The sequence below is a fragment of the Nannobrachium achirus genome, assembly GCF_963921795.1.
Source record: "Nannobrachium achirus genome assembly, chromosome: 5".
Lineage (NCBI taxonomy): Eukaryota > Metazoa > Chordata > Actinopteri > Myctophiformes > Myctophidae > Nannobrachium > Nannobrachium achirus.
In genome coordinates this window covers 822557-847500 of record NC_137814.1, presented here as the reverse complement: position 1 = coordinate 847500, position 24944 = coordinate 822557, and the positions used below count along the sequence as shown (strand labels likewise).

At 35.2% G+C, this 24944-nt stretch overlaps 1 protein-coding gene across 1 annotated transcript in view; it reads left to right on the top strand.

Annotated features, from left to right (window-relative positions):
- dnah9l (dynein, axonemal, heavy polypeptide 9 like) overlaps nucleotides 1-24944 on the top strand; it is a gene marked incomplete at both ends in the record, with an annotated part of 263680 nt that overhangs the window by 28423 nt on the left and 210313 nt on the right. The window contains 2 exons of the mRNA XM_080727109.1: nucleotides 1-4; nucleotides 3439-3563. The exon at nucleotides 1-4 is cut by the window's left edge and continues 134 nt beyond it. Of these exons, the coding sequence (XP_080583235.1) occupies nucleotides 1-4; nucleotides 3439-3563 (129 nt within the window). The remainder of the gene's footprint in view (nucleotides 5-3438; nucleotides 3564-24944) is intronic.

Genomic DNA, 24944 nt, shown 5'->3' with positions numbered 1-24944 from the left:
ACAGGTTAGGATGTTCTATAAACATAACACTAATCTTAGACCAGCACAGAGAACAGGTTAGGATGGTCTATAAACATAACACTGATCCTGGACCAGTACAGAGAGCAGGTTAGGATGTTCTATAAACATAATACTGATCTTAGACCAGCACAGAGAACAGGTTAGGATGTTCTATGAACATAACACTGATCTTAGACCAGCACAGAGAACAGGTTAGGATGTTCTATGAACATAACACCGATCTTAGACCAGCACAGAGAACAGGTTAGGATGTTCTATAAACATAACACTGATCTTAGACCAGCAGGTTAGGATGTTCTGTAAACATAACACTGATCTTAGACCAGCACAGAGAACAGGTTAGGATGGTCTATAAACATAACACTGATCCTGGACCAGTACAGAGAGCAGGTTAGGATGTTCTATAAACATAATACTGATCTTAGACCAGCACAGAGAACAGGTTAGGATGTTCTATGAACATAACACCGATCTTAGACCAGCACAGAGAACAGGTTAGGATGTTCTATAAACATAACACTGATCTTAGACCAGCAGGTTAGGATGTTCTGTAAACATAACACTGATCTTAGACCAGCACAGAGAACAGGTTAGGATGTTCTATGAACATAACACTGATCTTAGACCAGCACAGAGAACAGGTCAGTTAGGACAGTGTTTCTCAACCACTGGTCCTGGGGACCTTTGTTGTGCCCCTGAGAAGGGTCAAGTGTGCCCCTTGAAACTGCTTGAAAGCCAGTATTTTATTTATCATTTTAAAAATGATTTAAACTAGTGAGAACAGCCAATCTACAAGCACACAACGCCTCGCGGTGCGAGGCATTGTGTGCTTGCAGATCTGCTGTTTTCACTACTGTTGTGCGACAGCCTTGTATGATGAAGCAGGGCTTTGCTTTGCGAAGAAACGTATAAATCTGAAACTTGGAGATGCAAGGTTTCTTCCCAACAGTGAGGATATTTACACCCCCGTATTATGTTGGTGTGACCTAGCCTGATTTCAGACTCTACGCTGGGGCTTGAGTCTGAACTTGTGGCCATTCTATTTGATTGAAAAGGGGAGGGGATTTAAAATTTGAAATTCCCAATCACAAGAGATCTGGTGGGAGGGGTTGTGTTTGACTTTTGCACACAAACATTCCCTCCTCCCCCTCCCCTCAATGACATGCACCAAACAGGTCATTGTCTTTGATGTTTCATTGATTAGAGAGAATCACTAACGAGCTATTCGACACTTGTATGGCTCAATCAATGACTGCAGTTCGGAGCCCTTTTGAAGTTCAAAGGGAGCAATTAATAACTCTGGTGAGCCACGCAGCCACCCCTCCCTCCACTGTTTCTGTTGATTTTCAAAAGTTAGACGCGCCCCTCCTCCGCATTGCATTGATTTCATTGGTCGGTTTCGGTCGGTTTGAGAAGCTTTCGGTAGCAAGAGACACGTCATATGACACATCCAGACCAATAGATGCAGTTCACTCAGAGAGTGGGCGGGTCTATTGGCTGGAGCCAGGCTAGGTGTGACCATGGATTCTTGGGACATGAAAAGTGTGACCATGCAGAAAAAAGGTTGAGAAACACTGTACTAACTGTCCTGTTATCTGTACTGGTCTAAGATCAGTATTATGGATCTAGTCTAGATCAGTGTTTCTGATCCACCCCTTTCCCTTGATTGGTCAAATAAGTTGGTCACCTAGCTGTTATGCAAAGCATGCTGGGAAAAGCATTAGGCTTCCAGGGACATTTTCTAAGCTTTCGGGAGCTAAAAATGCTAAATCGTCATATCCATGTGTCTGCCTCGTCATATCCATGTGTCCGCCTCGTCATATCCATGTGTCTGCCTCGTCATATCCATGTGTCTGCCTCGTCATATCCATGTGTCTGCCTCGTCATATCCATGTGTCTGCCTCGTCATATCCATGTGTCTGCCTCGTCATATCCATGTGTCTGCCTCGTCATATCCATGTGTCTGCCTCGTCATATCCATGTGTCTGCCTCGTCATATCCATGTGTCTGCCTCGTCACTCGTCATATCCACGTGTCTGCCTCGTCATATCCACGTGTCTGCCTCGTCATATCCACGTGTCTGCCTCGTCATATCCACGTGTCTGCCTCGTCATATCCACGTGTCTGCCTCGTCATATCCACGTGTCTGCCTCGTCATATCCACGTGTCTGCCTCGTCATATCCATGTGTCTGCCTCGTCATATCCATGTGTCTGCCTCGTCATATCCATGTGTCTGCCTCGGCAAGCTGACTGTCATTATGTCAGAATTCAGACCAGCACAGAGGGACCATGTGTTACGTTGTGTAGTTACTATCAAAACCTCGACCAGCTGTCCGTCAGTCCGCCGTTCCGTCAGTCTGTCTGTCTGTCACACGTCACACTTTTGCCTTGCTCATATCTCTGCAACCGTTGCCCCGATCCATGCCACATTTTGCACACACACTCCTTGCCTGCCAAACCACAACTTTGGCAGGCAACTCAATTCTCACATGGCCCTCTTCTAGTGCTACCATGAGGCCAATTCTTGCAAAAACAAATTTTTGGACACTGCTCCTACACATTTTGACCTAAAATCACGCTGCGACCTGACGGTCGCTTATCTCCCGATTAGGGAGTCTTACTGGTGTGTATTACACACCAGTAAGACTCCCTAGGCGGCATAGCTCAGGGGTAGAGAAACCGTTATTAGAGCACGAAGGGTTCCTGAAGGGTTCTCAGTTCGAATCCGGGCTCCCCCTGAGTTAATGTCGAAGGGTCCTTGGGCAAGACTCTGAACCCCACATTGCTCCCGGTGAGCAGGTTGGTGCCTTGCATGGTTTCCTCTGCCACCGGTGTATGAATGTGTGCGTGAATGAGTGAATGTAATGCACAATCTCTGTAAAGCGCTTTGGATAAAAGCGCTATATAAATGCACCATTTACCGTTTACCATTTTACAGTGTGTATTGTTGTGTAGTTGCAGGCAGGTTGTGTATTACAGTGTGTATTATTGTGTAGTTGCAGGCAGGTTGTGTGTATTACAGTGTGTATTGTTGTGTAGTTGCAGGCAGGTTGTGTATTACAGTGTGTATTATTGTGTAGTTGCAGGCAGGTTGTGTGTATTACAGTGTGTATTGTTGTGTAGTTGCAGGCAGGTTGTGTATTACAGTGTGTATTATTGTGTAGTTGCAGGCAGGTTGTGTATTACAGTGTGTATTGTTGTGTAGTTGCAGGCAGGTTGTGTGTATTACAGTGTGTATTGTTGTGTAGTTGCAGGCAGGTTGTGTATTACAGTGTGTATTGTTGTGTAGTTGCAGGCAGGTTGTGTGTATTACAGTGTGTATTGTTGTGTAGTTGCAGGCAGGTTGTGTATTACAGTGTGTATTATTGTGTAGTTGCAGGCAGGTTGTGTGTATTACAGTGTGTATTATTGTGTAGTTGCAGGCAGGTTGTGCGTTCCTGGACAAGAACCTACCAGACGTCTCAGGGAATCTGAAATGGTCTCAGGAGCTCCGAGAGCTGGTGATGACCCACCGTACCACGCTGAATATGATACCTACCATGTAGGTACCCTAACCCTACCCCTATCCCTACCCCTACCCCTAACCCCACCGTACCACCCTGAACATGATACCTACCATGTAGGCACACACACACACTGTTACGCCCTTATATGGAGTCTAGGGTCAAAGAGAAGTAACATAGTATAAAATGATGCAAATGGAGGTAGCGAAAAAGGTTGACATTTATTAGAGTCAAAAAGGGGAAATTAAACAGGGAAAACTTCAGCGTCAGGGTGGCCAATGCCAAAAAGTACAAACCTCACTAGAAACAAAAAGACTCAACTGCACCCAAAATGAAAATACAGTCTACACTCCTTAACTAAACAAAAACATGGAGGAAAAGGGGGGAATAAAATAAAAGGCAGCACACCCCTACCAGTTTCCCTTGGAATGAGATTGACAAAGGTTTTCGAACAAAGGTAAGTTCTAAGTTAAGTTTTAAGTTTGATTAGTCTGTACTTTAAACACCCAGTAAATAAGTAACTTGCAGCACACAGCAGGCAGGTCAGGCACACAGCCTACAGACTAAAAAGACTAACAAAAGGGATCTGTGTTGGATGGTAGAAGGGCTGAAGTGAGGCTCTCTCCAGGCTTTTATAGTGGCTGGGCGATTAGGTGGAACGAGGCCCAGGCGGGGCCCCAAACTGCAGGCCGCTCCTCCAATCTTCCATTGCCACACATCTTCCTTCACCATGCACTGAAAGGACTCAAGAAGGGATCAAATCAATATAAGGCTATCTAGGGCCGTAACACACACACACACACACACACACACACACACACACACACACACACACACACACACACACACACACGATGCACATACACATTTGTACTTTTATTCATGTACATTTTGAATTCTGGACCTATGCTTGCATTGCAGTAATGATACTGTTACTTAAAGCTATACTGTGTAAATTGCTAAACTAGTGATCAGTCGCGGTATTGCTTTTTACGGCCGTTTTTCGCCCGGAGTCGCCGCGGACCACCGCCGCGGACCACCGGAGCGGCACCGCAAACCACCGCGACCGATACGATTCCCTAGAGTGGTAGAATGTAATTTTCTGAGCAGGATTTGGGGATTAAGAGGTTAAGAATCCTTCACCATGTAAACACTGTAGCTGAGGGAGGCTACTTCCTGAACAGACGCAGCACACGCTGTGGATTGGCCGGTAGTGTATCATGTGTGTATGATCTGCGATGTGATTGGCCAACGTATACAGATGATGCGGATTACGTCATTTTGCCGGGAAAATCCCGCCCCTGTCACGGCTAAGTAGAAAACATATAACGAGAAGGCTTCAGAAGCTGAAAATAAGAATTTTAAGATTTGTTTTATAAAAAAAGTTACATGGTATAACTTTAATAGCTGGGGAGCCACTGTGCCAAAATGAGAGAAGACCTGTGATGTCATGACATACTCCAACATTTTGTTTTTCCTATTAATTTGGTCAATAAGGTACACAGAATGAGAGGCCTGCTCTGCCGGAAACATTGTGAAAAAAAAAGTTTCCCATTGACTTCACTATACTGGAAAAAACACACCAAAAGAAATCTGCTTTAAGTAGCACGTGAGGGGTCAAACTAGGGATTCTTCATGATTCTGAATCCATTGCAATCATTTGTTTTGCATGAAAAACATTCCTTGGGCTAGATTTCAGCCTCTCAAACCTGTGAAAAGTGATGAGTCATCACTTTTCACCGTTATTTTGGTCAGTTTTCTAGCTCAAGGAATGTTTTTCATGCAAAACAAATGCTTGCAATGGATTCAGAATCATCAAGAACCCCTAGTTTGACCCCTCACATGCTACTTAAAGGACCTACACCATGAATTTTCACTTTTTCTATTTTAAAACCTTTTTTTGGGGTCCGACTGGCACCTTCTATCCTCACAAAGTCCTATTTCTGTACATTGTGTCTTTCTCTGGTCTTGGGAAGACAGAGATGAAAAGCTTTCCACGGGTTCTCAGAACAGTGCTGTTCTGAGAGTTGACGCATGTGACGTCACACGCGTTTCCTGTTTTTTTTTTCAGAGTAAAAAAAAAAAAAATTAAAAAATCTTTTTTTTTTTCAAATTTTTTTTTTTCAAAAACTTTTTTTTTTCAAAAAAAAAGTTTTTGTTTAGTGGGGTTTTTCCAGAAAAAAAATTAGTTTTTTGAAAAAAAAAAGTTTTTGAAAAAGTGTTTTGAAAAAAAAAGTTTTTTGAAAAAAAAGTTTTTGAAAAAAAAAGTTTTTTGAAAAAAAGTTTTTGAAAAAGAAAATTGTTTTTTTTTTTTTTTTTCAAAAACTTTTTTTTTTTTCAAAACACTTTTTTTCAAAAAACTTCTTTTTTTTCCTGGAAAAACCCCACTAGATGCGCCCCTGAGCAAACAGAGGCCGTTTTGGTATTGCAGCTGGAGAGCCTCATTATAGTAGAGCTAGAACAAACAAAAAGAATGGTCAGAGTGTTTGTTTTCTGAGCAGGATTACGTCATTTTGCCGGGAAAATCCCGCCCCTGTCACGGCTAAGTAGAAAACATAAAGAGAAGGCTTCAGAAGCTGAAAATAAGAATTTTAAGATTTGTTTTATAAAAAAAGTTACATGGTATAACTTTAATAGCTGGGGAGCCACTGTGCCAAAATGCGAGAAGACCTGTGATGTCATGACATACTCCAACATTTTGTTTTTCCTATTAATTTGGTCAATAAGGTACACAGAATGAGAGGCCTGCTCTGCCGGAAACATTGCGAAAAAAAAAGTTTCCCATTGACTTCACTATACTGGAAAAAACACACCAAAAGAAATCTGCTTTAAGTAGCACGTGAGGGGTCAAACTAGGGATTCTTCATGATTCTGAATCCATTGCAATCATTTGTTTTGCATGAAAAACATTCCTTGGGCTAGATTTCAGCCTCTCAAACCTGTGAAAAGTGATGAGTCATCACTTTTCACCGTTATTTTGGTCAGTTTTCTAGCTCAAGGAATGTTTTTCATGCAAAACAAATGCTTGCAATGGATTCAGAATCATCAAGAACCCCTAGTTTGACCCCTCACATGCTACTTAAAGGACCTACACCATGAATTTTCACTTTTTCTATTTTAACCCTCTAAGGCCCACGGTTGTAATATTACAACGTTTGTATTTTATCCAAAAAAAGGTTTAAATCATTTTATTTTAGCTCCCCCTACCACCTAAACACCACCATTGGATTCTATTGTTTAGTATTACAATGCCATTGGCCACAATATTTGCATATAAATACCCCCCACAGGGGCTGACATTCACACCCGCCACACCCGCTGAAATTCCAGAGTTTTGACGAACAACATCTCACTTTTTCATGGAAGCTATACCTCACAAAAACATAAGTAAAATGCCTGTACTATTTTTTTTGGTGATCATTAGAATGTCTAGAACATGTACATATGTTATTATTGTGAAAAATATCCCCCATATGTAAATTAGAGCATGATTTATGATTTTTGATTTATGGCTATAAAATCTTACAAAAACATTTTTTTGAAAAAAACATTACATTTTCCTCTGATTAAGACTCCTACAACACCATCTGATTTTTTCCAATTTTTTATTTCAAGTATTTCTTAATGCGGGCCTTAGAGGGTTAAAACCTTTTTTTGGGGTCCGACTGGCACCTTCTATCCTCACAAAGTCCTATTTCTGTACATTGTGTCTTTCTCTGGTCTTGGGAAGACAGAGATGAAAAGCTTTCCACGGGTTCTCAGAACAGTGCTGTTCTTAGAGTTGACGCATGTGACGTCACACGCGTTTCCTGTTTTTTTTTCAGAGTAAAAAAAATAAAAATTAAAAAAAAAAAAACATTTTCAAATTTTTTTCAAAAAAATTTTTTTTTTCAAAAATGTTTTTTTTTCAAAAAAAATGTTTTTGTTTAGTGGGGTTTTTCCAGAAAAAAAATAAGTTTTTTGAAAAAAAAAAGTTTTTGAAAAAAAGTGTTTTGAAAAAAAAAGTTTTTTGAAAAAAAAGTTTTTGAAAAAAAAAGTTTTTTGAAAAAAAGTTTTTGAAAAAAAAAATTGAATTTTTTTTTTTTTTTCAAAAACTCAGTCAAAAAAAATCAAAAAAAAATTTTTTTTCAAAATTTTTTTTTTTCAAAACTTTTTTTTTCAAAATTTTTTAAAACTTTTTTTTTCAAAAACTTTTTTTTTTTCAAAACACTTTTTTTCAAAAAACTTTTTTTTTCAAAAAACTTCTTTTTTTTTCTGGAAAAACCCCACTAGATGCGCCCCTGAGCAAACAGAGGCCGTTTTGGTATTGCAGCTGGAGAGCCTCATTATAGTAGAGCTAGAACAAACAAAAAGAATGGTCAGAGTGTTTGTTTTCTGAGCAGGATTACGTCATTTTGCCGGGAAAATCCCGCCCCTGTCACGGCTAAGTAGAAAACATATAAAGAGAAGGCTTCAGAAGCTGAAAATAAGAATTTTAAGATTTGTTTTATAAAAAAAGTTACATGGTATAACTTTAATAGCTGGGGAGCCACTGTGCCAAAATGAGAGAAGACCTGTGATGTCATGACATACTCCAACATTTTGTTTTTCCTATTAATTTGGTCAATAAGGTACACAGAATGAGAGGCCTGCTCTGCCGGAAACATTGTGAAAAAAAAAGTTTCCCATTGACTTCACTATACTGGAAAAAACACACCAAAAGAAATCTGCTTTAAGTAGCACGTGAGGGGTCAAACTAGGGATTCTTCATGATTCTGAATCCATTGCAATCATTTGTTTTGCATGAAAAACATTCCTTGGGCTAGATTTCAGCCTCTCAAACCTGTGAAAAGTGATGAGTCATCACTTTTCACCGTTATTTTGGTCAGTTTTCTAGCTCAAGGAATGTTTTTCATGCAAAACAAATGCTTGCAATGGATTCAGAATCATCAAGAACCCCTAGTTTGACCCCTCACATGCTACTTAAAGGACCTACACCATGAATTTTCACTTTTTCTATTTTAAAACCTTTTTTTGGGGTCCGACTGGCACCTTCTATCCTCACAAAGTCCTATTTCTGTACATTGTGTCTTTCTCTGGTCTTGGGAAGACAGAGATGAAAAGCTTTCTACGGGTTCTCAGAACAGTGCTGTTCTGAGAGTTGACGCATGTGACGTCACACGCGTTTCCTGTTTTTTTTTTCAGAGTAAAAAAAAAAAAAATTAAAAAATCTTTTTTTTTTTCAAATTTTTTTTTTTCAAAAACTTTTTTTTTTCAAAAAAAAAGTTTTTGTTTAGTGGGGTTTTTCCAGAAAAAAAATTAGTTTTTTGAAAAAAAAAAGTTTTTGAAAAAGTGTTTTGAAAAAAAAAGTTTTTTGAAAAAAAAGTTTTTGAAAAAAAAAGTTTTTTGAAAAAAAGTTTTTGAAAAAGAAAATTGTTTTTTTTTTTTTTTTTCAAAAACTTTTTTTTTTTTCAAAACACTTTTTTTCAAAAAACTTCTTTTTTTTCCTGGAAAAACCCCACTAGATGCGCCCCTGAGCAAACAGAGGCCGTTTTGGTATTGCAGCTGGAGAGCCTCATTATAGTAGAGCTAGAACAAACAAAAAGAATGGTCAGAGTGTTTGTTTTCTGAGCAGGATTACGTCATTTTGCCGGGAAAATCCCGCCCCTGTCACGGCTAAGTAGAAAACATAAAGAGAAGGCTTCAGAAGCTGAAAATAAGAATTTTAAGATTTGTTTTATAAAAAAAGTTACATGGTATAACTTTAATAGCTGGGGAGCCACTGTGCCAAAATGCGAGAAGACCTGTGATGTCATGACATACTCCAACATTTTGTTTTTCCTATTAATTTGGTCAATAAGGTACACAGAATGAGAGGCCTGCTCTGCCGGAAACATTGCGAAAAAAAAAGTTTCCCATTGACTTCACTATACTGGAAAAAACACACCAAAAGAAATCTGCTTTAAGTAGCACGTGAGGGGTCAAACTAGGGATTCTTCATGATTCTGAATCCATTGCAATCATTTGTTTTGCATGAAAAACATTCCTTGGGCTAGATTTCAGCCTCTCAAACCTGTGAAAAGTGATGAGTCATCACTTTTCACCGTTATTTTGGTCAGTTTTCTAGCTCAAGGAATGTTTTTCATGCAAAACAAATGCTTGCAATGGATTCAGAATCATCAAGAACCCCTAGTTTGACCCCTCACATGCTACTTAAAGGACCTACACCATGAATTTTCACTTTTTCTATTTTAACCCTCTAAGGCCCACGGTTGTAATATTACAACGTTTGTATTTTATCCAAAAAAAGGTTTAAATCATTTTATTTTAGCTCCCCCTACCACCTAAACACCACCATTGGATTCTATTGTTTAGTATTACAATGCCATTGGCCACAATATTTGCATATAAATACCCCCCACAGGGGCTGACATTCACACCCGCCACACCCGCTGAAATTCCAGAGTTTTGACGAACAACATCTCACTTTTTCATGGAAGCTATACCTCACAAAAACATAAGTAAAATGCCTGTACTATTTTTTTTGGTGATCATTAGAATGTCTAGAACATGTACATATGTTATTATTGTGAAAAATATCCCCCATATGTAAATTAGAGCATGATTTATGATTTTTGATTTATGGCTATAAAATCTTACAAAAACATTTTTTTGAAAAAAACATTACATTTTCCTCTGATTAAGACTCCTACAACACCATCTGATTTTTTCCAATTTTTTATTTCAAGTATTTCTTAATGCGGGCCTTAGAGGGTTAAAACCTTTTTTTGGGGTCCGACTGGCACCTTCTATCCTCACAAAGTCCTATTTCTGTACATTGTGTCTTTCTCTGGTCTTGGGAAGACAGAGATGAAAAGCTTTCCACGGGTTCTCAGAACAGTGCTGTTCTTAGAGTTGACGCATGTGACGTCACACGCGTTTCCTGTTTTTTTTTCAGAGTAAAAAAAATAAAAATTAAAAAAAAAAAAACATTTTCAAATTTTTTTCAAAAAATTTTTTTTTTTCAAAAATGTTTTTTTTTCAAAAAAAATGTTTTTGTTTAGTGGGGTTTTTCCAGAAAAAAAATAAGTTTTTTGAAAAAAAAAAGTTTTTGAAAAAAAGTGTTTTGAAAAAAAAAGTTTTTTGAAAAAAAAGTTTTTGAAAAAAAAAGTTTTTTGAAAAAAAGTTTTTGAAAAAAAAAATTGAATTTTTTTTTTTTTTTCAAAAACTCAGTCAAAAAAAATCAAAAAAAAATTTTTTTTCAAAATTTTTTTTTTTCAAAACTTTTTTTTTCAAAATTTTTTAAAACTTTTTTTTTCAAAAACTTTTTTTTTTTCAAAACACTTTTTTTCAAAAAACTTTTTTTTTCAAAAAACTTTTTTTTTCAAAAAACTTCTTTTTTTTTCTGGAAAAACCCCACTAGATGCGCCCCTGAGCAAACAGAGGCCGTTTTGGTATTGCAGCTGGAGAGCCTCATTATAGTAGAGCTAGAACAAACAAAAAGAATGGTCAGAGTGTTTGTTTTCTGAGCAGGATTACGTCATTTTGCCGGGAAAATCCCGCCCCTGTCACGGCTAAGTAGAAAACATATAAAGAGAAGGCTTCAGAAGCTGAAAATAAGAATTTTAAGATTTGTTTTATAAAAAAAGTTACATGGTATAACTTTAATAGCTGGGGAGCCACTGTGCCAAAATGAGAGAAGACCTGTGATGTCATGACATACTCCAACATTTTGTTTTTCCTATTAATTTGGTCAATAAGGTACACAGAATGAGAGGCCTGCTCTGCCGGAAACATTGTGAAAAAAAAAGTTTCCCATTGACTTCACTATACTGGAAAAAACACACCAAAAGAAATCTGCTTTAAGTAGCACGTGAGGGGTCAAACTAGGGATTCTTCATGATTCTGAATCCATTGCAATCATTTGTTTTGCATGAAAAACATTCCTTGGGCTAGATTTCAGCCTCTCAAACCTGTGAAAAGTGATGAGTCATCACTTTTCACCGTTATTTTGGTCAGTTTTCTAGCTCAAGGAATGTTTTTCATGCAAAACAAATGCTTGCAATGGATTCAGAATCATCAAGAACCCCTAGTTTGACCCCTCACATGCTACTTAAAGGACCTACACCATGAATTTTCACTTTTTCTATTTTAAAACCTTTTTTTGGGGTCCGACTGGCACCTTCTATCCTCACAAAGTCCTATTTCTGTACATTGTGTCTTTCTCTGGTCTTGGGAAGACAGAGATGAAAAGCTTTCCACGGGTTCTCAGAACAGTGCTGTTCTGAGAGTTGACGCATGTGACGTCACACGCGTTTCCTGTTTTTTTTTTCAGAGTAAAAAAAAAAAAAATTAAAAAATCTTTTTTTTTTTCAAATTTTTTTTTTTCAAAAACTTTTTTTTTTCAAAAAAAAAGTTTTTGTTTAGTGGGGTTTTTCCAGAAAAAAAATTAGTTTTTTGAAAAAAAAAAGTTTTTGAAAAAGTGTTTTGAAAAAAAAAGTTTTTTGAAAAAAAAGTTTTTGAAAAAAAAAGTTTTTTGAAAAAAAGTTTTTGAAAAAGAAAATTGTTTTTTTTTTTTTTTTTCAAAAACTTTTTTTTTTTTCAAAACACTTTTTTTCAAAAAACTTCTTTTTTTTCCTGGAAAAACCCCACTAGATGCGCCCCTGAGCAAACAGAGGCCGTTTTGGTATTGCAGCTGGAGAGCCTCATTATAGTAGAGCTAGAACAAACAAAAAGAATGGTCAGAGTGTTTGTTTTCTGAGCAGGATTACGTCATTTTGCCGGGAAAATCCCGCCCCTGTCACGGCTAAGTAGAAAACATAAAGAGAAGGCTTCAGAAGCTGAAAATAAGAATTTTAAGATTTGTTTTATAAAAAAAGTTACATGGTATAACTTTAATAGCTGGGGAGCCACTGTGCCAAAATGCGAGAAGACCTGTGATGTCATGACATACTCCAACATTTTGTTTTTCCTATTAATTTGGTCAATAAGGTACACAGAATGAGAGGCCTGCTCTGCCGGAAACATTGCGAAAAAAAAAGTTTCCCATTGACTTCACTATACTGGAAAAAACACACCAAAAGAAATCTGCTTTAAGTAGCACGTGAGGGGTCAAACTAGGGATTCTTCATGATTCTGAATCCATTGCAATCATTTGTTTTGCATGAAAAACATTCCTTGGGCTAGATTTCAGCCTCTCAAACCTGTGAAAAGTGATGAGTCATCACTTTTCACCGTTATTTTGGTCAGTTTTCTAGCTCAAGGAATGTTTTTCATGCAAAACAAATGCTTGCAATGGATTCAGAATCATCAAGAACCCCTAGTTTGACCCCTCACATGCTACTTAAAGGACCTACACCATGAATTTTCACTTTTTCTATTTTAACCCTCTAAGGCCCACGGTTGTAATATTACAACGTTTGTATTTTATCCAAAAAAAGGTTTAAATCATTTTATTTTAGCTCCCCCTACCACCTAAACACCACCATTGGATTCTATTGTTTAGTATTACAATGCCATTGGCCACAATATTTGCATATAAATACCCCCCACAGGGGCTGACATTCACACCCGCCACACCCGCTGAAATTCCAGAGTTTTGACGAACAACATCTCACTTTTTCATGGAAGCTATACCTCACAAAAACATAAGTAAAATGCCTGTACTATTTTTTTTGGTGATCATTAGAATGTCTAGAACATGTACATATGTTATTATTGTGAAAAATATCCCCCATATGTAAATTAGAGCATGATTTATGATTTTTGATTTATGGCTATAAAATCTTACAAAAACATTTTTTTGAAAAAAACATTACATTTTCCTCTGATTAAGACTCCTACAACACCATCTGATTTTTTCCAATTTTTTATTTCAAGTATTTCTTAATGCGGGCCTTAGAGGGTTAAAACCTTTTTTTGGGGTCCGACTGGCACCTTCTATCCTCACAAAGTCCTATTTCTGTACATTGTGTCTTTCTCTGGTCTTGGGAAGACAGAGATGAAAAGCTTTCCACGGGTTCTCAGAACAGTGCTGTTCTTAGAGTTGACGCATGTGACGTCACACGCGTTTCCTGTTTTTTTTTCAGAGTAAAAAAAATAAAAATTAAAAAAAAAAAAACATTTTCAAATTTTTTTCAAAAAATTTTTTTTTTTCAAAAATGTTTTTTTTTCAAAAAAAATGTTTTTGTTTAGTGGGGTTTTTCCAGAAAAAAAATAAGTTTTTTGAAAAAAAAAAGTTTTTGAAAAAAAGTGTTTTGAAAAAAAAAGTTTTTTGAAAAAAAAGTTTTTGAAAAAAAAAGTTTTTTGAAAAAAAGTTTTTGAAAAAAAAAATTGAATTTTTTTTTTTTTTTCAAAAACTCAGTCAAAAAAAATCAAAAAAAAATTTTTTTTCAAAATTTTTTTTTTTCAAAACTTTTTTTTTCAAAATTTTTTAAAACTTTTTTTTTCAAAAACTTTTTTTTTTTCAAAACACTTTTTTTCAAAAAACTTTTTTTTTCAAAAAACTTTTTTTTTCAAAAAACTTCTTTTTTTTTCTGGAAAAACCCCACTAGATGCGCCCCTGAGCAAACAGAGGCCGTTTTGGTATTGCAGCTGGAGAGCCTCATTATAGTAGAGCTAGAACAAACAAAAAGAATGGTCAGAGTGTTTGTTTTCTGAGCAGGATTACGTCATTTTGCCGGGAAAATCCCGCCCCTGTCACGGCTAAGTAGAAAACATATAAAGAGAAGGCTTCAGAAGCTGAAAATAAGAATTTTAAGATTTGTTTTATAAAAAAAGTTACATGGTATAACTTTAATAGCTGGGGAGCCACTGTGCCAAAATGAGAGAAGACCTGTGATGTCATGACATACTCCAACATTTTGTTTTTCCTATTAATTTGGTCAATAAGGTACACAGAATGAGAGGCCTGCTCTGCCGGAAACATTGTGAAAAAAAAAGTTTCCCATTGACTTCACTATACTGGAAAAAACACACCAAAAGAAATCTGCTTTAAGTAGCACGTGAGGGGTCAAACTAGGGATTCTTCATGATTCTGAATCCATTGCAATCATTTGTTTTGCATGAAAAACATTCCTTGGGCTAGATTTCAGCCTCTCAAACCTGTGAAAAGTGATGAGTCATCACTTTTCACCGTTATTTTGGTCAGTTTTCTAGCTCAAGGAATGTTTTTCATGCAAAACAAATGCTTGCAATGGATTCAGAATCATCAAGAACCCCTAGTTTGACCCCTCACATGCTACTTAAAGGACCTACACCATGAATTTTCACTTTTTCTATTTTAAAACCTTTTTTTGGGGTCCGACTGGCACCTTCTATCCTCACAAAGTCCTATTTCTGTACATTGTGTCTTTCTCTGGTCTTGGGAAGACAGAGATGAAAAGCTTTCCACGGGTTCTCAGAACAGTGCTGTTCTGAGAGTTGACGCATGTGACGTCACACGCGTTTCCTGTTTTTTTTTTCAGAGTAAAAAAAAAAAAAATTAAAAAATCTTTTTTTTTTTCAAATTTTTTTTTTTCAAAAACTTTTTTTTTTCAAAAAAAAAGTTTTTGTTTAGTGGGGTTTTTCCAGAAAAAAAATTAGTTTTTTGAAAAAAAAAAGTTTTTGAAAAAGTGTTTTGAAAAAAAAAGTTTTTTGAAAAAAAAGTTTTTGAAAAAAAAAGTTTTTTGAAAAAAAGTTTTTGAAAAAGAAAATTGTTTTTTTTTTTTTTTTTCAAAAACTTTTTTTTTTTTCAAAACACTTTTTTTCAAAAAACTTCTTTTTTTTCCTGGAAAAACCCCACTAGATGCGCCCCTGAGCAAACAGAGGCCGTTTTGGTATTGCAGCTGGAGAGCCTCATTATAGTAGAGCTAGAACAAACAAAAAGAATGGTCAGAGTGTTTGTTTTCTGAGCAGGATTACGTCATTTTGCCGGGAAAATCCCGCCCCTGTCACGGCTAAGTAGAAAACATAAAGAGAAGGCTTCAGAAGCTGAAAATAAGAATTTTAAGATTTGTTTTATAAAAAAAGTTACATGGTATAACTTTAATAGCTGGGGAGCCACTGTGCCAAAATGCGAGAAGACCTGTGATGTCATGACATACTCCAACATTTTGTTTTTCCTATTAATTTGGTCAATAAGGTACACAGAATGAGAGGCCTGCTCTGCCGGAAACATTGCGAAAAAAAAAGTTTCCCATTGACTTCACTATACTGGAAAAAACACACCAAAAGAAATCTGCTTTAAGTAGCACGTGAGGGGTCAAACTAGGGATTCTTCATGATTCTGAATCCATTGCAATCATTTGTTTTGCATGAAAAACATTCCTTGGGCTAGATTTCAGCCTCTCAAACCTGTGAAAAGTGATGAGTCATCACTTTTCACCGTTATTTTGGTCAGTTTTCTAGCTCAAGGAATGTTTTTCATGCAAAACAAATGCTTGCAATGGATTCAGAATCATCAAGAACCCCTAGTTTGACCCCTCACATGCTACTTAAAGGACCTACACCATGAATTTTCACTTTTTCTATTTTAACCCTCTAAGGCCCACGGTTGTAATATTACAACGTTTGTATTTTATCCAAAAAAAGGTTTAAATCATTTTATTTTAGCTCCCCCTACCACCTAAACACCACCATTGGATTCTATTGTTTAGTATTACAATGCCATTGGCCACAATATTTGCATATAAATACCCCCCACAGGGGCTGACATTCACACCCGCCACACCCGCTGAAATTCCAGAGTTTTGACGAACAACATCTCACTTTTTCATGGAAGCTATACCTCACAAAAACATAAGTAAAATGCCTGTACTATTTTTTTTGGTGATCATTAGAATGTCTAGAACATGTACATATGTTATTATTGTGAAAAATATCCCCCATATGTAAATTAGAGCATGATTTATGATTTTTGATTTATGGCTATAAAATCTTACAAAAACATTTTTTTGAAAAAAACATTACATTTTCCTCTGATTAAGACTCCTACAACACCATCTGATTTTTTCCAATTTTTTATTTCAAGTATTTCTTAATGCGGGCCTTAGAGGGTTAAAACCTTTTTTTGGGGTCCGACTGGCACCTTCTATCCTCACAAAGTCCTATTTCTGTACATTGTGTCTTTCTCTGGTCTTGGGAAGACAGAGATGAAAAGCTTTCCACGGGTTCTCAGAACAGTGCTGTTCTTAGAGTTGACGCATGTGACGTCACACGCGTTTCCTGTTTTTTTTTCAGAGTAAAAAAAATAAAAATTAAAAAAAAAAAAACATTTTCAAATTTTTTTCAAAAAATTTTTTTTTTTCAAAAATGTTTTTTTTTCAAAAAAAATGTTTTTGTTTAGTGGGGTTTTTCCAGAAAAAAAATAAGTTTTTTGAAAAAAAAAAGTTTTTGAAAAAAAGTGTTTTGAAAAAAAAAGTTTTTTGAAAAAAAAGTTTTTGAAAAAAAAAGTTTTTTGAAAAAAAGTTTTTGAAAAAAAAAATTGAATTTTTTTTTTTTTTTCAAAAACTCAGTCAAAAAAAATCAAAAAAAAATTTTTTTTCAAAATTTTTTTTTTTCAAAACTTTTTTTTTCAAAATTTTTTAAAACTTTTTTTTTCAAAAACTTTTTTTTTTTCAAAACACTTTTTTTCAAAAAACTTTTTTTTTCAAAAAACTTTTTTTTTCAAAAAACTTCTTTTTTTTTCTGGAAAAACCCCACTAGATGCGCCCCTGAGCAAACAGAGGCCGTTTTGGTATTGCAGCTGGAGAGCCTCATTATAGTAGAGCTAGAACAAACAAAAAGAATGGTCAGAGTGTTTGTTTTCTGAGCAGGATTACGTCATTTTGCCGGGAAAATCCCGCCCCTGTCACGGCTAAGTAGAAAACATATAAAGAGAAGGCTTCAGAAGCTGAAAATAAGAATTTTAAGATTTGTTTTATAAAAAAAGTTACATGGTATAACTTTAATAGCTGGGGAGCCACTGTGCCAAAATGAGAGAAGACCTGTGATGTCATGACATACTCCAACATTTTGTTTTTCCTATTAATTTGGTCAATAAGGTACACAGAATGAGAGGCCTGCTCTGCCGGAAACATTGTGAAAAAAAAAGTTTCCCATTGACTTCACTATACTGGAAAAAACACACCAAAAGAAATCTGCTTTAAGTAGCACGTGAGGGGTCAAACTAGGGATTCTTCATGATTCTGAATCCATTGCAATCATTTGTTTTGCATGAAAAACATTCCTTGGGCTAGATTTCAGCCTCTCAAACCTGTGAAAAGTGATGAGTCATCACTTTTCACCGTTATTTTGGTCAGTTTTCTAGCTCAAGGAATGTTTTTCATGCAAAACAAATGCTTGCAATGGATTCAGAATCATCAAGAACCCCTAGTTTGACCCCTCACATGCTACTTAAAGGACCTACACCATGAATTTTCACTTTTTCTATTTTAAAACCTTTTTTTGGGGTCCGACTGGCACCTTCTATCCTCACAAAGTCCTATTTCTGTACATTGTGTCTTTCTCTGGTCTTGGGAAGACAGAGATGAAAAGCTTTCCACGGGTTCTCAGAACAGTGCTGTTCTGAGAGTTGACGCATGTGACGTCACACGCGTTTCCTGTTTTTTTTTTCAGAGTAAAAAAAAAAAAAATTAAAAAATCTTTTTTTTTTTCAAATTTTTTTTTTTCAAAAACTTTTTTTTTTCAAAAAAAAAGTTTTTGTTTAGTGGGGTTTTTCCAGAAAAAAAATTAGTTTTTTGAAAAAAAAAAGTTTTTGAAAAAGTGTTTTGAAAAAAAAAGTTTTTTGAAAAAAAAGTTTTTGAAAAAAAAAGTTTTTTGAAAAAAAGTTTTTGAAAAAGAAAATTGTTTTTTTTTTTTTTTTTCAAAAACTTTTTTTTTTTTCAAAACACTTTTTTTCAAAAAACTTCTTTTTTTTCCTGGAAAAACCCCACTAGATGCGCCCCTGAGCAAACAGAGGCCGTTTTGGTATTGCAGCTGGAGAGCCTCATTATAGTAGAGCTAGAACAAACAAAAAGAATGGTCAGAGTGTTTGTTTTCTGAGCAGGATTACGTCATTTTGCCGGGAAAATCCCGCCCCTGTCACGGCTAAGTAGAAAACATAAAGAGAAGGCTTCAGAAGCTGAAAATAAGAATTTTAAGATTTGTTTTATAAAAAAAGTTACATGGTATAACTTTAATAGCTGGGGAGCCACTGTGCCAAAATGCGAGAAGACCTGTGATGTCATGACATACTCCAACATTTTGTTTTTCCTATTAATTTGGTCAATAAGGTACACAGAATGAGAGGCCTGCTCTGCCGGAAACATTGCGAAAAAAAAAGTTTCCCATTGACTTCACTATACTGGAAAAAACACACCAAAAGAAATCTGCTTTAAGTAGCACGTGAGGGGTCAAACTAGGGATTCTTCATGATTCTGAATCCATTGCAATCATTTGTTTTGCATGAAAAACATTCCTTGGGCTAGATTTCAGCCTCTCAAACCTGTGAAAAGTGATGAGTCATCACTTTTCACCGTTATTTTGGTCAGTTTTCTAGCTCAAGGAATGTTTTTCATGCAAAACAAATGCTTGCAATGGATTCAGAATCATCAAGAACCCCTAGTTTGACCCCTCACATGCTACTTAAAGGACCTACACCATGAATTTTCACTTTTTCTATTTTAACCCTCTAAGGCCCACGGTTGTAATATTACAACGTTTGTATTTTATCCAAAAAAAGGTTTAAATCATTTTATTTTAGCTCCCCCTACCACCTAAACACCACCATTGGATTCTATTGTTTAGTATTACAATGCCATTGGCCACAATATTTGCATATAAATACCCCCCACAGGGGCTGACATTCACACCCGCCACACCCGCTGAAATTCCAGAGTTTTGACGAACAACATCTCACTTTTTCATGGAAGCTATACCTCACAAAAACATAAGTAAAATGCCTGTACTATTTTTTTTGGTGATCATTAGAATGTCTAGAACATGTACATATGTTATTATTGTGAAAAATATCCCCCATATGTAAATTAGAGCATGATTTATGATTTTTGATTTATGGCTATAAAATCTTACAAAAACATTTTTTTGAAAAAAACATTACATTTTCCTCTGATTAAGACTCCTACAACACCATCTGATTTTTTCCAATTTTTTATTTCAAGTATTTCTTAATGCGGGCCTTAGAGGGTTAAAACCTTTTTTTGGGGTCCGACTGGCACCTTCTATCCTCACAAAGTCCTATTTCTGTACATTGTGTCTTTCTCTGGTCTTGGGAAGACAGAGATGAAAAGCTTTCCACGGGTTCTCAGAACAGTGCTGTTCTTAGAGTTGACGCATGTGACGTCACACGCGTTTCCTGTTTTTTTTTCAGAGTAAAAAAAATAAAAATTAAAAAAAAAAAAACATTTTCAAATTTTTTTCAAAAAATTTTTTTTTTTCAAAAATGTTTTTTTTTCAAAAAAAATGTTTTTGTTTAGTGGGGTTTTTCCAGAAAAAAAATAAGTTTTTTGAAAAAAAAAAGTTTTTGAAAAAAAGTGTTTTGAAAAAAAAAGTTTTTTGAAAAAAAAGTTTTTGAAAAAAAAAGTTTTTTGAAAAAAAGTTTTTGAAAAAAAAAATTGAATTTTTTTTTTTTTTTCAAAAACTCAGTCAAAAAAAATCAAAAAAAAAATTTTTTTCAAAATTTTTTTTTTTCAAAACTTTTTTTTTCAAAATTTTTTAAAACTTTTTTTTTCAAAAACTTTTTTTTTTTCAAAACACTTTTTTTCAAAAAACTTTTTTTTTCAAAAAACTTTTTTTTTCAAAAAACTTCTTTTTTTTTCTGGAAAAACCCCACTAGATGCGCCCCTGAGCAAACAGAGGCCGTTTTGGTATTGCAGCTGGAGAGCCTCATTATAGTAGAGCTAGAACAAACAAAAAGAATGGTCAGAGTGTTTGTTTTCTGAGCAGGATTACGTCATTTTGCCGGGAAAATCCCGCCCCTGTCACGGCTAAGTAGAAAACATATAAAGAGAAGGCTTCAGAAGCTGAAAATAAGAATTTTAAGATTTGTTTTATAAAAAAAGTTACATGGTATAACTTTAATAGCTGGGGAGCCACTGTGCCAAAATGAGAGAAGACCTGTGATGTCATGACATACTCCAACATTTTGTTTTTCCTATTAATTTGGTCAATAAGGTACACAGAATGAGAGGCCTGCTCTGCCGGAAACATTGTGAAAAAAAAAGTTTCCCATTGACTTCACTATACTGGAAAAAACACACCAAAAGAAATCTGCTTTAAGTAGCACGTGAGGGGTCAAACTAGGGATTCTTCATGATTCTGAATCCATTGCAATCATTTGTTTTGCATGAAAAACATTCCTTGGGCTAGATTTCAGCCTCTCAAACCTGTGAAAAGTGATGAGTCATCACTTTTCACCGTTATTTTGGTCAGTTTTCTAGCTCAAGGAATGTTTTTCATGCAAAACAAATGCTTGCAATGGATTCAGAATCATCAAGAACCCCTAGTTTGACCCCTCACATGCTACTTAAAGGACCTACACCATGAATTTTCACTTTTTCTATTTTAAAACCTTTTTTTGGGGTCCGACTGGCACCTTCTATCCTCACAAAGTCCTATTTCTGTACATTGTGTCTTTCTCTGGTCTTGGGAAGACAGAGATGAAAAGCTTTCCACGGGTTCTCAGAACAGTGCTGTTCTGAGAGTTGACGCATGTGACGTCACACGCGTTTCCTGTTTTTTTTTTCAGAGTAAAAAAAAAAAAAATTAAAAAATCTTTTTTTTTTTCAAATTTTTTTTTTTCAAAAACTTTTTTTTTTCAAAAAAAAAGTTTTTGTTTAGTGGGGTTTTTCCAGAAAAAAAATTAGTTTTTTGAAAAAAAAAAGTTTTTGAAAAAGTGTTTTGAAAAAAAAAGTTTTTTGAAAAAAAAGTTTTTGAAAAAAAAAGTTTTTTGAAAAAAAGTTTTTGAAAAAGAAAATTGTTTTTTTTTTTTTTTTTCAAAAACTTTTTTTTTTTTCAAAACACTTTTTTTCAAAAAACTTCTTTTTTTTCCTGGAAAAACCCCACTAGATGCGCCCCTGAGCAAACAGAGGCCATTTTGGTATTGCAGCTGGAGAGCCTCATTATAGTAGAGCTAGAACAAACAAAAAGAATGGTCAGAGTGTTTGTTTTCTGAGCAGGATTACGTCATTTTGCCGGGAAAATCCCGCCCCTGTCACGGCTAAGTAGAAAACATAAAGAGAAGGCTTCAGAAGCTGAAAATAAGAATTTTAAGATTTGTTTTATAAAAAAAGTTACATGGTATAACTTTAATAGCTGGGGAGCCACTGTGCCAAAATGCGAGAAGACCTGTGATGTCATGACATACTCCAACATTTTGTTTTTCCTATTAATTTGGTCAATAAGGTACACAGAATGAGAGGCCTGCTCTGCCGGAAACATTGCGAAAAAAAAAGTTTCCCATTGACTTCACTATACTGGAAAAAACACACCAAAAGAAATCTGCTTTAAGTAGCACGTGAGGGGTCAAACTAGGGATTCTTCATGATTCTGAATCCATTGCAATCATTTGTTTTGCATGAAAAACATTCCTTGGGCTAGATTTCAGCCTCTCAAACCTGTGAAAAGTGATGAGTCATCACTTTTCACCGTTATTTTGGTCAGTTTTCTAGCTCAAGGAATGTTTTTCATGCAAAACAAATGCTTGCAATGGATTCAGAATCATCAAGAACCCCTAGTTTGACCCCTCACATGCTACTTAAAGGACCTACACCATGAATTTTCACTTTTTCTATTTTAACCCTCTAAGGCCCACGGTTGTAATATTACAACGTTTGTATTTTATCCAAAAAAAGGTTTAAATCATTTTATTTTAGCTCCCCCTACCACCTAAACACCACCATTGGATTCTATTGTTTAGTATTACAATGCCATTGGCCACAATATTTGCATATAAATACCCCCCACAGGGGCTGACATTCACACCCGCCACACCCGCTGAAATTCCAGAGTTTTGACGAACAACATCTCACTTTTTCATGGAAGCTATACCTCACAAAAACATAAGTAAAATGCCTGTACTATTTTTTTTGGTGATCATTAGAATGTCTAGAACATGTACATATGTTATTATTGTGAAAAATATCCCCCATATGTAAATTAGAGCATGATTTATGATTTTTGATTTATGGCTATAAAATCTTACAAAAACATTTTTTTGAAAAAAACATTACATTTTCCTCTGATTAAGACTCCTACAACACCATCTGATTTTTTCCAATTTTTTATTTCAAGTATTTCTTAATGCGGGCCTTAGAGGGTTAAAACCTTTTTTTGGGGTCCGACTGGCACCTTCTATCCTCACAAAGTCCTATTTCTGTACATTGTGTCTTTCTCTGGTCTTGGGAAGACAGAGATGAAAAGCTTTCCACGGGTTCTCAGAACAGTGCTGTTCTTAGAGTTGACGCATGTGACGTCACACGCGTTTCCTGTTTTTTTTTCAGAGTAAAAAAAATAAAAATTAAAAAAAAAAAAACATTTTCAAATTTTTTTCAAAAAATTTTTTTTTTTCAAAAATGTTTTTTTTTCAAAAAAAATGTTTTTGTTTAGTGGGGTTTTTCCAGAAAAAAAATAAGTTTTTTGAAAAAAAAAAGTTTTTGAAAAAAAGTGTTTTGAAAAAAAAAGTTTTTTGAAAAAAAAGTTTTTGAAAAAAAAAGTTTTTTGAAAAAAAGTTTTTGAAAAAAAAAATTGAATTTTTTTTTTTTTTTTCAAAAACTCAGTCAAAAAAAATCAAAAAAAAATTTTTTTTCAAAATTTTTTTTTTTCAAAACTTTTTTTTTCAAAATTTTTTAAAACTTTTTTTTTCAAAAACTTTTTTTTTTTCAAAACACTTTTTTTCAAAAAACTTTTTTTTTCAAAAAACTTTTTTTTTCAAAAAACTTCTTTTTTTTTCTGGAAAAACCCCACTAGATGCGCCCCTGAGCAAACAGAGGCCGTTTTGGTATTGCAGCTGGAGAGCCTCATTATAGTAGAGCTAGAACAAACAAAAAGAATGGTCAGAGTGTTTGTTTTCTGAGCAGGATTACGTCATTTTGCCGGGAAAATCCCGCCCCTGTCACGGCTAAGTAGAAAACATATAAAGAGAAGGCTTCAGAAGCTGAAAATAAGAATTTTAAGATTTGTTTTATAAAAAAAGTTACATGGTATAACTTTAATAGCTGGGGAGCCACTGTGCCAAAATGAGAGAAGACCTGTGATGTCATGACATACTCCAACATTTTGTTTTTCCTATTAATTTGGTCAATAAGGTACACAGAATGAGAGGCCTGCTCTGCCGGAAACATTGTGAAAAAAAAAGTTTCCCATTGACTTCACTATACTGGAAAAAACACACCAAAAGAAATCTGCTTTAAGTAGCACGTGAGGGGTCAAACTAGGGATTCTTCATGATTCTGAATCCATTGCAATCATTTGTTTTGCATGAAAAACATTCCTTGGGCTAGATTTCAGCCTCTCAAACCTGTGAAAAGTGATGAGTCATCACTTTTCACCGTTATTTTGGTCAGTTTTCTAGCTCAAGGAATGTTTTTCATGCAAAACAAATGCTTGCAATGGATTCAGAATCATCAAGAACCCCTAGTTTGACCCCTCACATGCTACTTAAAGGACCTACACCATGAATTTTCACTTTTTCTATTTTAAAACCTTTTTTTGGGGTCCGACTGGCACCTTCTATCCTCACAAAGTCCTATTTCTGTACATTGTGTCTTTCTCTGGTCTTGGGAAGACAGAGATGAAAAGCTTTCCACGGGTTCTCAGAACAGTGCTGTTCTGAGAGTTGACGCATGTGACGTCACACGCGTTTCCTGTTTTTTTTTTCAGAGTAAAAAAAAAAAAAATTAAAAAATCTTTTTTTTTTTCAAATTTTTTTTTTTCAAAAACTTTTTTTTTTCAAAAAAAAAGTTTTTGTTTAGTGGGGTTTTTCCAGAAAAAAAATTAGTTTTTTGAAAAAAAAAAGTTTTTGAAAAAGTGTTTTGAAAAAAAAAGTTTTTTGAAAAAAAAGTTTTTGAAAAAAAAAGTTTTTTGAAAAAAAGTTTTTGAAAAAGAAAATTGTTTTTTTTTTTTTTTTTCAAAAACTTTTTTTTTTTTCAAAACACTTTTTTTCAAAAAACTTCTTTTTTTTCCTGGAAAAACCCCACTAGATGCGCCCCTGAGCAAACAGAGGCCGTTTTGGTATTGCAGCTGGAGAGCCTCATTATAGTAGAGCTAGAACAAACAAAAAGAATGGTCAGAGTGTTTGTTTTCTGAGCAGGATTACGTCATTTTGCCGGGAAAATCCCGCCCCTGTCACGGCTAAGTAGAAAACATAAAGAGAAGGCTTCAGAAGCTGAAAATAAGAATTTTAAGATTTGTTTTATAAAAAAAGTTACATGGTATAACTTTAATAGCTGGGGAGCCACTGTGCC